Source organism: Tyto alba, unplaced genomic scaffold (assembly GCF_018691265.1).
Source record: "Tyto alba isolate M040663 unplaced genomic scaffold, T.alba_DEE_v4.0 Super-Scaffold_38, whole genome shotgun sequence".
Lineage (NCBI taxonomy): Eukaryota > Metazoa > Chordata > Aves > Strigiformes > Tytonidae > Tyto > Tyto alba.
This window is the reverse complement of record NW_024881313.1, coordinates 30,450,095-30,466,950: the sequence shown is the minus strand read 5'-3', so window position 1 is coordinate 30,466,950 and position 16,856 is coordinate 30,450,095. Positions and strand designations below refer to the sequence as shown.

At 37.7% G+C, this 16,856-nt stretch overlaps 1 protein-coding gene across 5 annotated transcripts in view; it reads left to right on the top strand.

Annotated features, from left to right (window-relative positions):
- The window catches only part of ZMYND11 (zinc finger MYND-type containing 11), a 106,637-nt gene that overhangs the window by 29,807 nt on the left and 59,974 nt on the right, over nt 1-16,856 (top strand). For all 5 annotated transcript variants that reach the window (XM_032982585.2, XM_032982588.2, XM_032982586.2 and 2 more), the window contains exon 2: nt 15,689-15,823. In XM_032982585.2, coding sequence (XP_032838476.1) covers nt 15,708-15,823 — 116 coding nt within the window. In that variant the 5' untranslated portion in view covers nt 15,689-15,707. The remainder of the gene's footprint in view (nt 1-15,688; nt 15,824-16,856) is intronic.

Below are 16,856 nucleotides of genomic sequence, written 5' to 3'. Positions count from 1 at the left end.
TCTACAGTTACGCTTTTGCAGTTTCATTTTGTCTGGCTAGATAGCCACATTCATAAAAATTACCCTTCTTGTAAGAAAAATGAAAAAATGTCTTACACTGCAGTTTTTTCTTAATTAAAAACTCAATCTGCCAAGAAAAAAATAATTCAAAATATGCATTATTCACATTGAAAATTAGAATATATACCAGACACTGCCATTAATCAGCCATTTCACTAGAATTGCAATGATATTTCTGAGGTAATAATTGAAATTTCTCTGTTTATTTTTTATTTTGGGGAAAAAAATATAATTATTTAAGCCTTTCTCCATGAAAAACATGACTGCAATTTTTGACTTTAAACAGATGGGGTAAATAAGATATCTCCAGTTATTCAAAGATGTCCATATGGAAACTGAAAACATATCGATGAAATTTTACATCCAAAAAAGGCAAAGTAGCAGAAAAATCAATAATATGGTGGCTAAAGCCCTTAGCTGAGATGTAAGAAATACAGTTTCAAGTAGGACTTTAAACAAGCAAAGTGTAGGCACTGGTTATAAAGACATCCTGAGTGGAATGCGTGTGATTTAAGTCCAGCCACATGAACTAGTCACCCTAATCTCACTTCATCTTCCGTGGAGAGAAATGGTTAATTTTAGGGCTTAATTCATCTGACCTATTTGCAATGTCTGCTTCACAACAAGATGAATTGTTACACTGAGTAGATCATGTCAAGTGTGAAGGGAGCGTAGAGTGATTAGCTCAGAATTAGATGTCTGCATTTAATTCATTTTTTCCGATCTCCCATGTTGGAGGTTACATTAACAAAATAACAGACTCGCTGTAGGACACTGGCTATATAACCGGGGCTTCTACAGTGTTCACCTGTGGTGCCAGACACCCCAGATGAGGTGAAGGGATCCAAGATACATTCCCACATACATGTCAGTTACAACTGCTGTATTTCCACAAACCATCTTGGCACGAATAAAACATTTTTTGAAGGAGAGACCTTTATTAAAAAAGTTTTCAGCTCAGTGTTCATTGCTACTCTAATGTGACTATCTACTTCACTGAAAGGATCATAAAACAGTTGGACTATGAGGAGTACACAAGCATTCAGCAGTTTTGCCAAAAGTAGAATAAACATTTATTGATTTGGGGAGATGAAGGTCCAAATGTCCTCCTTTGAACGACCATGCTATGGAAATAATATCAGTTTGTTTGTCAGTGTTATTTCCTGTTCTCCAGTTGCTTAATATGCTCTCATTTTTGCAACACAGCACGCAAGGAAAGGAATTTTTGGTCTAGAGGCTCTATTCTTTCTTTATGTCAGAAATCTGCTCTTTTCACAAAACTAAAACCCCAACAAACATGCAGTTGAGGGTTGAAAATGCATAGCTGGACATGGCAAAAGATGTTAAAAAAGGTTTGTGTGTTTCCTTGTTTCCTGACTCTAGCTAGCAGGAGACACTGTTGTGCAAAAGGGAGTTTTAATGAAGCTTATGCTTTTTCCTTTGAAAACCAGATTTTCAGCCTTCCCAGCACGTTTTGGGGGTAAATAGCTGCTTTCTTCTCTGAACAGGTTAGGTGACTTTTGTTGGCCACATTTTTTTCCCAAGTAATTATACTTTAGGGGCCCTGTGTTACAACTTCTGCCTTGAATTGTTAGAGAGCAACTGGCAGCGCTGCTGAATGGGGTTTCTTGGTGCTTTCCATTCTCTCTTCTCTCCTCAAATGCTTACGCATTTGTTAAATGCTGCCTGCTTGGCTGTTTCCTGCCAGAGACAAATGTTTAATGTTGTCATGTGTTGGACTTTTTGCCTAATGCTGAATTCATTTTTCTCTGTGGAAAGTGCTAGTAAGAAAGTACTGTAGTTGTTTAACCTGTATGAAATTGTTGAAAGACTATTTGTAATGTGATTATTAGGTATATTCAAACCAGGAAGCACAAAGAAGGGGAAGAGAAATGGAAGTGCAAATGTAACTGCTTTTTTTTTTGCCTTTTTTTTGCCTTTTTTTTTTGTCATCCTCTCGTGGTATTATGTAGATCCCCAGCCAGATGGCTACTGGCTATAAGCTGTGTGTGGATTCACAGGATTTTAACTCCTCCGTTGGTTTCCCATCTGTCATAAACTCAGAGGCTGCAATCCAGAGACTGACATGAATGTCAGTGTCTTCTTTAGCACAACAGTTACGCTCAAAGGCTGCAGAAAGAGCACAAACCCTAACGAAAGCCGGACAGTGTCTGGTTTAACAGCCATGTTGCTAGCCTGGGGAATAAAACTTCTAGCGGTCACTTTAAACTTGTGCTTTGAACCACGGGTGACCACTGTGGTGGCAGCAGCCTCAGACAAACACTGCCTGAAGCATTTCCCCAAAAGGAGTTTTTTTCTGTTGTTGATGCTCAGTGAAGATTGTAAACCCACATTTGGTTTTAGTAGGAAATCTCGTGTTTAAAAGTAAAATAGCAGACGATCTTCAACAGAAAAAAGCTGGTTAAAGTCAGAATCTCTCAGCACTGGAAGAGTAGATGTGAAAGCTAAAAACAATACTATGGTCTTTCTTTGATTTAAAATAACCAATTCAGGATTCCCTATGTTTTTCCTTCAGCATATGTCATCACTTGGACAGACACATTCTCTTTCTGTTAATATAGGTGAAAACAGTGGAAAACAACTTAGATTTCATGGTATAGAGTACAAGGCATTGGTCACTTTGACTGCGGGGCCCTGTCATCACTGAAACAAAGAAACCTTGCTCCTCAAAGTGAAAGAAGCTCTTATAGTCTCGCTTTATGTCATGGCATACTCCAGAAAGCAAAATGAAAAATTAAATTAACCTTTATGAAAGAGTCATGAACAAGTGAAGTAGAAGTAGAGGCTAAGCACACTCTATAACATTTTAGAATGAATTTTAGCATGTAACTATATAAAAAAGAAATATGTACATAAGCCTGTAAGAAAACCACTACGATTATGAAGTCTTCCCAAATTTAGACTTGGTTTTCTTAATTAATGGATTTGTCTTATGTGATAATGAGTGACACTCCGGCAAGAAAGTAACCCCTTTCCTAAGGAGTACCTGTTTGAAATCAAGCAATCTGGTAATCCAGCTTCAAAAACTCTGTCATGAACAAATTAACCTCTCTGTTTCCACTTTGGGTTTGGTTCCGTAGGACAGGGAGCAGTTTAAGAGGATAATGGAGCGTTAGACTGTGCTTCAGGTGGTTTCTAGTGCTTGGTGAAGTAGCCCAGAGTTAAATGCCTCGTTCAGCATCAGGCATCAAATTGGAGTTGTTTCAGGCAGGTGCTTCAGCACACTGGACTCCAGGTCTTCTGCCTAGGTTGAAAGAACACCACATGACAAAATAATGTATTGGTTAGAAAGACTGCCACAACTCTAGCATTAATTTCCTCTATTTACTTCAGAATATTATATTGTAAATCCAAGCTTTGAGTCTACAGGCTTGCCCTTTGCTATAACACCATAATGTTAAGATACTTTTGCAGATCATTTTCTTTGGGTTAGGCAGAAAAGGTTTTTGCAGAAATCACAACAGGAGGCTGTATTTTGTGTATGACATTTTCTGAAATTTATATTAGGTTGTTGATAGGATTAGTTAATTTTCCTGGGTTTTAACTTTTGTTGGTAGCCACAAGGATGGCATGCTATTCAGTTACGTCCTGCACTTTCATAAATTTCCCTCACCCTGTAGGGCTAAGTATGTGTCAGAGCGCTGGCTCATTCATCTGCATTCATCTTAAAGGAGTAAAAGAAAAACCCATCTAATTGTTGGCAGTAGAATAACTGAAATAATCTGAAAAATTAAGTCCTACTTCTGCTGACAAAATTATTAATCCTATGTTTCTGTGTCTGAAGGAAATGGCTGAGAAGAGAACAGCATGGTCCTGTTGCCTTTAATAAACCTCAGCCCTAGCAGGAAGAGCTTTTGAGTGTTCAGGAAGTTATTTCCTCCCTAAAGGGCCTTTGTAATCTGCTCTGTGTCATCGCCATCATTACCAGTGCTTGAAAAAATAGGTTTCAGATGCACCTGCCAGAGGAGAGGCAGAACATCATTTTGCAAGTGAGAAGTAGCATAATCTCACAGAGCTGCAGAGGGCTCTTTTGTCTCTCTGACCTGTAGCTCTAGCATATGCCATGGACTTGCATATCAATATAATAGCAAACCATTGGTCAAAGTAGTAAGTTTCCCATAGAAGTCATACAGAGCAGATATAAAATGCAAGAATCATGCTGATGAGAAATGGATTTTAATATCAAAAAAGTGTGTAATTCAGTTCATCCACAACTTGTCCTGAAAAAGCCTTGAGAAGAATTCTCTACATTAAAAAATAAAGACATGTTGTAAGTTGGCTTCAGGTAAGAGAAAATAAGAAATAAAGAGTTGGAAGCATCTGAAAGTCATAACTAATAGAAAGTCTATCAAAAGAGATCACATCAGAGGTCCCACCAAGATCCTTGATAGAAATAGCTCAACAAATTTGAGACTGCAATCAAAGTAACATGTATGGTATTGGGAAAAAAATTCTATGCCAGAAAATCCCATTTGCCATCTTCCCCCATACCATCAGCCACATCAAGAGCTGGTTAGAAAATTAAGTGTATATTCCTCCTGTACTCACTCCTGTCTCTTTTAAACAATGTACAGGGAGGAAATTGTAACCTGCAGTGGTAGGGCAAAGTTTTCTTGATGTCAGCTGCTCCCAGGTTTGCTGAGAAACTAGTTTTATCTGTAGTAATGGCAACATATTTTCATCACCTGACCGGTTTCTTTGGAAGATCTTTCTTTCTTTGAATAATTTTTTAGCTTTTAGTTTCTCTTTATAAAGTTTATAGTTTCAAAACTTTTTACCATTTTTCCACCTTTCATTTACCAACTTTTGCAGCAAAGATAAAAAAAGGCTCGTGATTATACTCAGCTCTTTTCCACTTAAGGATTTGTTTAGTTATGAATGCAGTTGTTTATCACTGTATATTGGTTTTCATGAGAACTGCTGTTCTCACATGTCTGTAAATTGTCCTCTAGGCAAGCTTCATCTTTGTCCAGACATGAATGGTTTAGGGGGAGAGCTGAGGGCAGTCTGAAGTAAGAAGGCGCAAACAACATAAATTACCTGCTTTTGAGGTATAAAACCAAATTGAAATTGAAATGTCAATGGCAAAAAAAAAAAAAAAAAAAAGTACCTTTGAAACGGATAGGGATTAAGGCTTCACTAAGGAGTGATGATAGACTTGGTTTGGGGCAGAATGAGAGGAAAGCTTTATTGGAATGCATATAATTAGTGAATTTGGGTAATGCCTGTGAAGGAGAGAGTATATGCTTCAAATATACTTCAGAGTGTACTTTTAAGCCAGATGTCTGTGCCCAACCTAGAAAATACACTCTCTAAAAAACAGAGAGAAGAAAACTAAGTGAGGTGAGGACTTGGGGAAAGGCTTCCAGTTCTACAATATATTATTCTGTTTCTCTTGTTTTGATGAACTGTCCCACAGCTGGGGGAGTGTTGCATGAAACTTGCAGGTCCATTATTTCTGACATTCGCCTTGAATTTCAGAAGCAGGATCTAAAGCTTGGATTTTACAATTTGATCCCCTCCCTGCCTTAAAGTTTCTTTTGATTAATGCTGTAAAAGCCTGTAAGCTTTGGCAGTGTTTATCTTTGGCTCATCTTACCTGCATTACAGATCAATGTATTTTAACTCTGTAAGTTCTGAGCGTATTTCTGAAGGTTTCCAAGAGTGAACCCAGGCATTTGGGGTTTGGAGGAGCTTCAGTATGGAAACCTTAGTTGCTTCAGAATTGCTCTTTCTTTCTTTATTATAGTATCAGCTTTCCTTGAGATGACTGTTGAGAAGAGAAAGTCTCCTCTGGGCTGACGTTGCTTATGGCCTGACTTCTGGAGAAAAGTGGTCACGCTTGCATAACACACACTGACTTTCAAATAATTCAATATCTGAGCAGTTTTAGAAGTTCTGTAGTTGTGCTTTTATTTATAGAGAGGGAGAGGCCAAAGAGAATAGCTTTGAAAGAAACAAGTTCGGGCAGTCTTCATTTTTGTTAAGGAGCAACGAAAATTGATTCAGCTGCCTTTTGTCAATAAAAATGTAGCCTTGTAGAGGAATAGTTTTTACAAACATCTAAGGTTTAAGTCCTGTTACTAGCAGCAGAATCACAATTTGTACTTTAAAGATACTGTTGGTTGTGTGTAGTTCAGAGAAAGAGAAGAAAACCCAGCAATTTGGAATCTCACATTACACTGCAAAAATTCAATATCAACTCCATATTTTACCATATAGCTTACATCATCTGCAATGAATTTACCTTTTTTTACGATTTAGTGCTTTTCCATACACACCTAATTCTTTGATCTGGAAAATTTATATTTCTTTCTCATTGTTTAGTATGAAACTGACTTTGTGCAGAATTACATTCCCTGCTAATATACCATGAAAAATCATATATTTATTTATGTCATCATACCTTATTTATTATACTATACGTACTGAGGGAGAAATGTGTTGCATCAGTTCAGTTGAGGCTTACAGGATAACCAAGCTCCTTAGTTTCCAGAACAGAAAGGAAGATGATGATTAAAAGCTTGCTTTTGGAGAAAGACCTATTCTTCTCATTTACATTTCTTAGCGTTTTCTGAGATGTCTTCTACCTCTCACTTTTATTAGAGAGAGTTACAGAATCAAAGTGGCACCTATTTATCATCCAAACTGAAAATCTAGCCCTCACTGTCAGCCCTCTTTGGCCATGATTTTCCCCTTTTACAACCAAGTGGGAGTTGGAGCCTGTCAGGATGCATAGCTGCATTAATCATCTCTGCTCGGTGCAGCCAAGCAAGTGGACAGGAAGCATCTATTTACTAAGGACTTGTCTACATGGGGAAATAGCTCCGACTGCTCATTAGTTGTTAACTCCTTTCATGGATTCTCCTCAAACCTCTCTCTGTGGTTTAGCTTTAGGCTGCTCTGGAAAATATGGAATTTGGTAGTGGGTGTCGTTAAACCACAGGAAGCCTGTGTTAGCATGCAGCATGGGTTCAGAACATGATCCTGTCTCCACGTGTCACTTAATCTTCTGTAACTGACCCTCTTCATGCTCTTAGTCTGTGTCAAATGGAAGGTAAAATGTGTTAGTTCAAGCCTCTTATATCAAGGCATGTGTGTGTAACTTGTTTGTGTGTCCATGAGTTTGTGTGTTCATACAGGGGAACTAGAACACCGCTGGTAGCAAATTGGGTGCTAGTATTATTTTTGCTAACTGCCCAAGTAAACAAATCTGATGAGAACTCATTATTTTTCAGTCATGATAGGGGACGAGAAGTGCGTAGGATGATCTGCACCTTGTATGGCCCATCTATTATTTAGTGATGCTGCAGTTAGTTGTGTTGGACCGTCTTATGTATAGAAAATTTCTTCGAATAAAGATGAGTAGTCCTCTGGAGATGAACAACTTAAAGGCTGTTTAATGCTAGTGTATCATCATCCTGGAAATAAGGGGCTTTGTTACTATGGCAGCTAAATCTTGTCTTCATGAGAAACTTTCATCACTTTACAAGAACTGTATTTTTTAAAGTAAATTATAATAGTGCAAGCTCCATTGTGGAAGCTCTTTATTTAGTGCAGTTTAATTTCATTAACTAAGCCTTAGCCAAGCCACACTAAACTGTTTTTTAATTGAAATTGTGTTAATTCAGAAGTTTGCTAAATGCATTAACAGTGTATGCATTTTCAGTGGTGTAACAGAATTAGAATAGAATAGAATAGAATAGAATAGAATAGAATAGAATAGAATAGAATAGAATAGAATAGAATAGAATAGAATAGAATAGAATAGAATAGAATAGAATAGAATAGAATAGAATAGAATAGAATAGAATTTCAGGGAAGGGGCCTACAATGATCATCTAGTCCAACTGCCTGACCACTTCAGGGTGGACCAAAAGTTAAAGCATGTTATTAAGGGCAGTGTCCAAATGCCTCTTTAGCACTGACAGGGTTGGGGGCATCAACCACCTCTCTAGAAAGCCTGTTCCACTGTTTGACCACCCTCTTGGTAAAGAAGTGCTTCCTGATGTCCAGTGTGAACCTCCCTGGCACAGCTTTGAACCATTATTTTCTCATGTAAACAAAAACTCGTGTGGTTCTTGATGTTCCTTTATAACTTTTAATTTTGTTACTAGCTGTACAAAAAAAATCTTCTCCATTTAAAAATATTCTCTATCAAACGTTGAATTATTTAGGAAAATACTGCTTATTTTAAAAGATTAATGTGGAATCTGTACACATGAAAAATTGTATTGACAAGAATCTTCAGCAAAAAATATATTATGTGCTTCAGCTTACCTGGGCACATTACCCAGAGTAAAACATGATGACCATTATCAAAACAAAAGTGAAAAGAAGTTGGTGTAGCTATATTGGTAGTAACAGATTTGGCTCTTTGCTTTCAATCTTTTAAACTATATTACTTTGTTTGTTCTTCTCCAAACTTACTTTGTTAGGTAAAGTTTTATTCAGTGATTTCTGCCAGATGGGAACAAAGGATAGTTTTCTTCCAGTTTTTAAGATGTCATTTGCTATTGTCTGTGAAAATTCAGATTGGGGTGGGCTGGAGGGGCAGCAGAATACAGGATTACATTTTAGCCCTATACATGTATTTGTATTAGGTAGCAAACAAAACCACTTTGACAGCTTTGGTTTGGGGTGTATGGCTATTTTTCTGTCCTTCTCAGCAGCTGTTTTTGGTGCTTCATCTTAGGTTTTCTTAGTGCACACTGACTTACACTTACACTTTCTTAGAAATTCTCTTTTGGGATGGCACCTCAACATTTGTGTCAAGTTCTCTCTAGCATAGTGAGTTAATTAAACAAGAAAGTCCTGGTTTCAAAGGAAAAAGAGAGTTCTACTATTGGTATACTGATGATTCAGAATGTCTGAGCTTAAAATTCAAGTATCATATGCCTTAGCCTCAGTGAAGGACACTTACTTAATCATTTTGAATGAAATACAATACAGATGAAGTAAATGCAATATCAGGGATTAAAATAGAGTTTACACATATGTGTAGTAAAAGTATTCTTGGGGCCTTTAATTCTGTACTGTCCTTGGCTCTGATTTCTACAGTGGCTCACTGCCATCTTGGAATGGCACCAGGTAATAGCAAAAGCTTTCTTGTATTCTGTGTATTGAAGTTGGAAAAAAAATTAAATTGCAGAGAGAAAGAATCAGAACACTACAGTTTCGTATTCATGTAGTGGTGTTTTCTGTCTGTACTGTGCTTTATGGAGATATGCAAAACCTCACTTCAAAAAGTTGCATGATGTCAAGGTTGTGAACCTAGCACCTTAATCTAACAGTGAAATGAAAATATTTTCATTAGGAATGACACACATTCAACATCCAAAAATCTTCTGTAGTTGAATAACTTAAAATATGACAGCATTACAGCATGAACTAATCTCTTAATACAGAAAGGTGCACTGAAGAATTTGGTAACTTTTATTGTCTAATTTTCTGAGTTTAATTTAATTAACAAAGAAATTTTGTCTATTTCGGCCACAAGCCTTTGTTACATCTTTCAGCTTCACAAACATCATTAACACCTCTCTAAATTTTTCGTTGTGAGGATGTGGAAGATCAGTCAGCAGTTGAAAGTTTACTCCAAAACCCTGGAAAGTCAGCAAAAAGGCATTTGTTGATTTTAGTGGGCTGGGATTAAGTCCAGAATAAATATCTAATGATGCCAAAACACTTGCTTGTTCTTAAACATTTGAAAATTACTTTGTATGCAAAATCTTTATTTCTGATAACATGAACTCTTGCAAAAGAGGGTCTCCAGCTACCAGTAGCCCAGCTAAACCTAGGTTATGCTTGTAATATTGCATGCTCAGGAAGACAAGTGAACGGTAAGAAAAATGTGGGATTACTCTTGCCAAAAGCTTCGTCCTCACCCTAGCAGCTACTCCCCACACTTTTGGATTACTATATCTGGAAGGCAGATCTGTAGTTAAACTTTCTCTTGGTTTTCTCCCCATGCATGACCTTTACTGCTGCTCAGTCAAAATGTTTTCACATGCACATTCTGTATATAAAAATAGGGTAGTTACCACTTTCGCTCCCAGTTATTCTAGGAGGAAAAGACTAAATAGTTTACCCTCCCACTAAACTGGTGATGAAAGATACATTTTAACAGCAATTTAAATTGTAAACTATAAACTTGGAGAACTTCAGAGTACAACAAAGACCTGTATAAAGTCCAGGGACCCAAACTCCATCACATCACCAATTTGTAATCTGAATTTTAATGGGAAACTCCTCTTGCACTACTTGTACTTGAAACTACTGGTATTGCAGATATATACAGTTTTATGCTTACTATATAAAAAGTTACACTTTAACAAATACTAAAGCCCATATTGTAACGTGCATATAAATATGAAGCTTAGTCTGCATCCAAGTTTTATAACTGCCCAAACTCAGCCATTCTCACAGAATGAAAGCCACAAAAACTAGGTCTGAGCCTAGCATCTTCCTCCTGTTGAGCCTGAAATCTTTTCACCGTTTAGTGTGGAAGAAATAATAGCAAGCCCCAGGGATGCAGGGCTGAAAGGCAGAAACTAGCAGCTGAGCAGTGGCAAGGATCAACTTAAACTGTATTTCCATTGCAATTAACTGCATACCAAATCTCAGCCAAATGGTGGCTAATAGTAGGGATGAAGTTTAACCCGTTTGACTTGCACTGAAAGGGACGAGTGCCACAGGTAGCCTCGATTATGGTGAAATACGAACAGAAGATTTAACAAGCTACTACTTGTCAGCTCTTAATTAGCATCTCTCATCAGAGCAGCAGCACCCAACTGCAACACCGTCTGCTTCAGTGCAAAATCAAATTCATTAGTTAAATGTTCAAAGCATCATATTTTGCTTGGATGGTGGTATTTAATAGCTAAAGCATGGCAAGATTTGACTACCTTTCAGTTGTTTCTGTCTGTAGGGAGACTTTCTAGCTAAACTTAGTACCATAGTATCTGCTAAATTGAATGAAAGCAGCAGGTCAGGAGGTTCCTTGGGCTAAATCCCTAGACATGCTGCAAGGTGATTTTTGTTTATTTTGACTTGCAGTGCAGATTTCCATATCCACTACTACTACAACAGACAGCTGTACAGCATTTGATTTGGCAGTGTGTATGTCTAAGGACTAGTAGCCTTGCTGTTTTGACAGTAAGTCTGGTTTGCCACTGCTGTAACATTGCTACTGCATGGCAATGCACACTTTGCTATGGGCTTTGAGAAGATAAGCCATGCAGTGTGTATTCACAAGATAAAGTGCAGTTTGTTGAGCCTACCTGTAAGAAATGTGGGTAACATTTAGCTCTTGAGGAAAGTTGTGTACAATAAAGTGGTATACTTTTCAAAATGTTGTGCATAGGACATTTAAGCGGGATTTAAAATATAGTAAAACTGTACTCAGATCTTACTGAGGAACAGATAGAGAGTTGAAAATTGAGAAGATACATTATTTGCTTTGGGCCCTCTGCTTTGCACGTCTGATGGAAATGTGTAAGCTAGCACGTCAGCCACACAAAACTTCCTTTGTTAGGAGAATCCTTATATTCTACAGGTCCCATGGATGTCTGCAAAACCTAAGTCACATCCTGCTGATATAAATCCTTAGATTTTTAACCATCTTATATTTGCCAACCTTTCTCCAAGAGGCTGTATTCTACCGTAATCCTGCTCGCTGGACATGACAGAAATGGCATGAAGCAAATAATTTTGTATGGGCAGGGAATACCACAGCTAAACAAGCGTGCGGGCCAGCAAATCACAAGTGGGAAATTAATGTTTACTTCAACTTTTAGATTTTCTTTCCAGGATATTGAAATGAATGCTGTAATGAAAGAGGGGGGCTGAGAAACATCTTTGAGCATTTAAATGTGAATGTACATTTCAGTATCATGGTTTTAAAGAGAGTCTCTGGAGTTCTGACTTCTTTAAAACACTACATGGATGACTAAACCTCTTTTGGTATTTAACTTCTTAGCCATAGATTCTTATACATACTCACACACACTGGATATTTATGTTTGTTCTCTTGTGTGTGTTTCAGTGTGCACCCACACATAAGCAGAATATCAGGAATGATAAATATAGATTTAAGAATCTAATACACCTGCCATTAAAATTTAAACTGTTATTTGCATGAATAAGTTGTGCATGTTGAAGCACTGGGAGCATTTTCTGTTGCTTGGAAGTGGCACTCCCAAGCATTTTACGAACTGTTAAGTGAGATACAAATTATCTTTAAGATTTTATTATAATAATAATAATGTAGAAAACTGCTTATATTTTTGCAGGAATGAAGGGAGTAGACTGTTGTGGTTAGTTTTACCATGTAGCAAGAGTGACTGCAAAGAACAGCAACAAATATGCCACAATCTTTTAATCTTTTTCTTTAATGCAAGGAGACTCTATATTCCTTCTACACCACACAATTGAAAGATGAAAATAATGCCAAAATGGCTTGAGCTTTTGGGGAAAAAAAAAAAAATCTCTTTTTATGTTTTTGGAAATGTGATGTATAAGAACACCTAATTCAATAGTGGAGTGTCAACTCTTGAGTTTAACGAAAGTGCCCTTAAATAGTAAACCCAAGCTATAAAAATGAAGTGTATATTCTTTGAAGGCAGAACACCTGCTAAAATTATTGTATCTTACAAAAAAAAAAAAAAAAAACAAAAAAACCAAAACAGAAACAAAACAAAACACCACAACAGAACATGTGTGATTGCTCTGTTCCATGTGTCAGAATTCTTACTGCTTTTATTTCCAGACAAACAGGGGGGAAAAGCCATGGCGGTGCCTGTGTGAGGAGCGGTGGGGAGCAGGGGACCAGCCAAGAGGGAGCAGTTAGGACAGACATCCACACCAGCTGCGTTTTGGGGGGGGTTATTTTAGAGCAGGTCCAGTCTGGTCCCATGGAGTAACCTCCCTGGAGTGGTTGGGTTCTGGGATGTGTGTGCCTGTACTGTGGGTTGGAGATAGCCGTGATGCAGGGCATAACATTTGCATGCTCCAAGCTGGGGCAGGTGGGTGGTTGGGAAATTTTTTCCAAAAGTGCAAAGGAAACAGAGAGCCTGTAGGGCCTTTGCGGGGAGAGGCCTTCCTCTGCCTGCGGGCAGCCATCTTAGGTGCAGTTCTGGAAAGACAGGGCTTCGGGAACTTGTAATTACAGTGGTCCTTCACCCTCCCTCTCCCTGTCTCTATCGTGGGCTGCTTCTCCCACCCTAGAGACACAAAAGGGAATTCCTTAGCCCCGAATGTCATCCTTTCCTTCAGCTGAACAGCGGGAAATGGGGCCACACTGAAGCAGCAGATGGGTTCCCTGGGGCCCTGCCCTGTGCTGGGCCCCTCAGGCCCAGGAGTCACAGGGGTGTGAGAGGAAACCACCTCCTTCCCCCTCTGCCAGGCACCCAGAGTGCGACTCTCACACGGGCAGCCATATGCCAGGCTGCCAAAAATAACGGTTATTTTTAAAGTAGTTGGGATAACAGGACCCACTTCGTTTATTACAAAATAAACTGAGAACTGGTCTGTTGTTTCATGCTGATACCAGTGTCGAGAAAAATGAGTGTTTCATCCTTGGTCCTCACGTGTGGACATGATACTGTGGAAGAAGCTCTCTGTCCAACCTGTTGGCTGCCATATTGGCTAACAACTTTTAAAGCACATAGGTTGTAGAGAGCTAGAATAAAAATGATTATTTAATTTTTAGTCAGTTCTGTGTTAGGAAAGGAGTTTTATGCTGAGATAATAGGGCTGTAAAAATTGTTCTTTTTCATGTTAGTGTCTAATGTTTTTTTGTATTTTACGGGTCTGTTTTCCTTGAGAATTAAATTCGACAAATAATCATGTGTTTCTCTTACAAGTTAGGAGGGTTTTTTTACTTGTAGTAGCCTTATGTTCTGTGAAATGAATGCAGAGGAACTCACAGGAATGCAGTGTCTTTTTCCACTATTCCCAACAGAGGCTTGCATTCTCTGAATCATTCTTAGGTGATGCTATCTACTGGCTGTCGCTCTTTAGCTGAATGTCTGTCATATTTCCTCTTACGCGTTCCTCAAAAATGTATTCTTGGCCTTTCTTTACTGGGAGATCCATCCAGTTACCCCTGCTTTAAATCCCAGTGGGAAGAGATTTCTAAAGCAGAAATGTGGGGTCAACATGTGACTGCACCATGTCTCCATGAACGCTGCTCTGTTTTGCCCTTCCCTGCTATCTCCAGGAGCCAGAGGTGATTCATGCACCTGGATATGTACATATCACTTCACATCATCTTTTTTTTTTTTTTTTTTTTTAAATAAGCTACGTAATGTTAAGTATAATGCTGTTAAATCATTTATTCTCCTTAATAACAGAATGTTGCACTTCATTTCATTACACCTGTAGAGTGAGTGAGTTGCTGAGATAATACTAGATTTGAAACTTGACAGCCCTCTTTGACAGGTACCTGTAGGTCCCATGGACTTGAAAATTACATTGCTGCAGCTGATGGAATACTTGAATCTGTTTAATTTTTCTGAATTTGAAAGGAAGGCCACTTTTAATACTTAAATCCCCATCTTTAACATTGCACAGATGGTATAATGTTTTTGCATTTTTTATATTATTTTGGGTTACTGAAGTTAATATTCTGCTAGCTACCAATATCCGTGTGCATACCCTAGAGTTCATTTTGAGGACAGAGCTCTAAAATAAATTACAGACCTTGGTAGCAGTCATAAATCAGTCATTTTTTTTTCATTGAGAAAGTGGTGGCACTGGAAGAAAGTTATTTAGTGATCAAAATGCATCGTTAAGCTTTTAAAAAGGGATTCTTTGCCTGTAGTAGAGCTGTAGGCAATTTATGGCTTATCTGTACTCATTGCCTCAAGCTTTTGGAAAATTTGTAAACAAAGCCAGATGCTCATTATGTTCCCGTTCAGGGTTGATTAGATGGGTAAATGCCATCAGAAGCACTTTGGTCCTGTAGGGTTTTAACATGTTACAGAAAATGGAATTGCTCCAAAATATTTTTTTAAATATTTGTCATCCATGGAAGTATACTTCTAGTTTCTGCTCATAGAATGGATTTTTTTAAATAGTTGTAAATGATAAAAATGTGGAAGTAATACTCTGAGAACTATATTGTATACTAAACTATGGGTCCAGCTTTTTCTCTGTGTCAGAGTTCATGCTTGCAGTGTGTGATGTAGTTAAGCACCACTCATCCTTTTTAAGGGTTTCGGACAATGCAGGAGGCTGTGGAAGCTTCAGGCTAGGGTAGCTTCTGCTAGTTACCAAATTTCAGGGAACTGAGATGTGAACTAAGTAACTTTTCATAACCAGCTTGATAAGTTAAGTCATTTGCAATTGATCTGATAATTTTTATTGCTCACCTTTTGTCTTATGTATAGATTATGTGATGTGAAAGGGGTTCTTGTAAAATAAATTATTTTGCTTTTTACTGCTTTTCAAACATAAGAAAACATGCTGCTGTCTACAAATTGAATTGCTATAGGTTAACAGAATTTTCCTTGTAATCATATTTATTGCAATATAATCATCATGTAATCCATTTCATAATTCATGATTAACTTTTTGGTGTATTTTTTTTATTTATTGGCTGCAGCTGACCAGGTAAACAGGTCATGGCACGCTTAACGAAGAGACGACAGGCAGATACAAAGGCTATCCAGCATCTTTGGGCAGCTATAGAAATAATCCGGAACCAGAAGCAAATTGCTAACATTGACCGTATTACAAAGTAAGTGATCTATTCCAAAAAAAGTCTTGGTGAGGGGGAAGGTTGATGCTATTAAAAGCCCTGGGAAACAGATACAGTAAACATTGTGAGACACTGTGAAACAGTGTACTTCTGTGTTACGAATTATCTAATTATAAAAAAAAAAACCCAACTTATAGAACTGAGCACCTAAAGATCTTAAAGTGAGGTTTAATCTATTGAATTGGGATCTTACTCACCCTGTGTCTGTTTTGTATAAGCATCTTTAGGAAATATGCAATATTTATAGTACTTTAACTGAGTTTTAGCATGTCAGAGTTGTACTCACTTGGTAGCTTGGTTAACATACAAGAAGTAGAGATAACAGTTAAGGCAAATAGGATAATAAAATCTGTAAATAATCTCATTCTTTAGGAAGATATGATAGGCCAGTGGAGAACTCTTTTCCAGAAGGCAAAGATAAACTTGAAATGTTAGGTTGTTCTAACAAATAAGAAGCCATATTTGCTGAGATGGGCGTAGGATGTGATTAAAGGAGACATAAGAAGATTGCCAACTATGTGTAATAATATTGTTAATACTAAAATATTCTGCAATATATATTAGGTGCTGTATACATAGAGAAATATATATTCTTTGTTCTATAGAGCTTGCAATGTGTAAAAAGGTCTACAATATTAAAATACCTTTTAAGGTAATTTGGAGTAGCCACTGTAATAAAAACCGAGGGAGGTTTTGTTCCTCTCTCTGCTTTGTCTCCCTTTCCAGGCCAACATGTACGTCACATTTGTCAAAGTAATCATTATGAATAATTTAAAACAGCAAAAGTAACCAGTTGGCAACTCTTCAGTTATCAGAACCAGTGTGAACTGATAATGAGGCCAGAGACCACTAAAGGGGAGAGTCATAAACAGTGCAGGTGACTATCAAAGTGAAAATCATTATAATATGGTCCACTGACAGAGTTTGGAAGCTCTGGGGTGGAAGTGACAGTCAAAACTGGCTTGATAAGTTGAGGAAGTGTAACAGTTCAGGTTCTCCAAACATAGTGAAC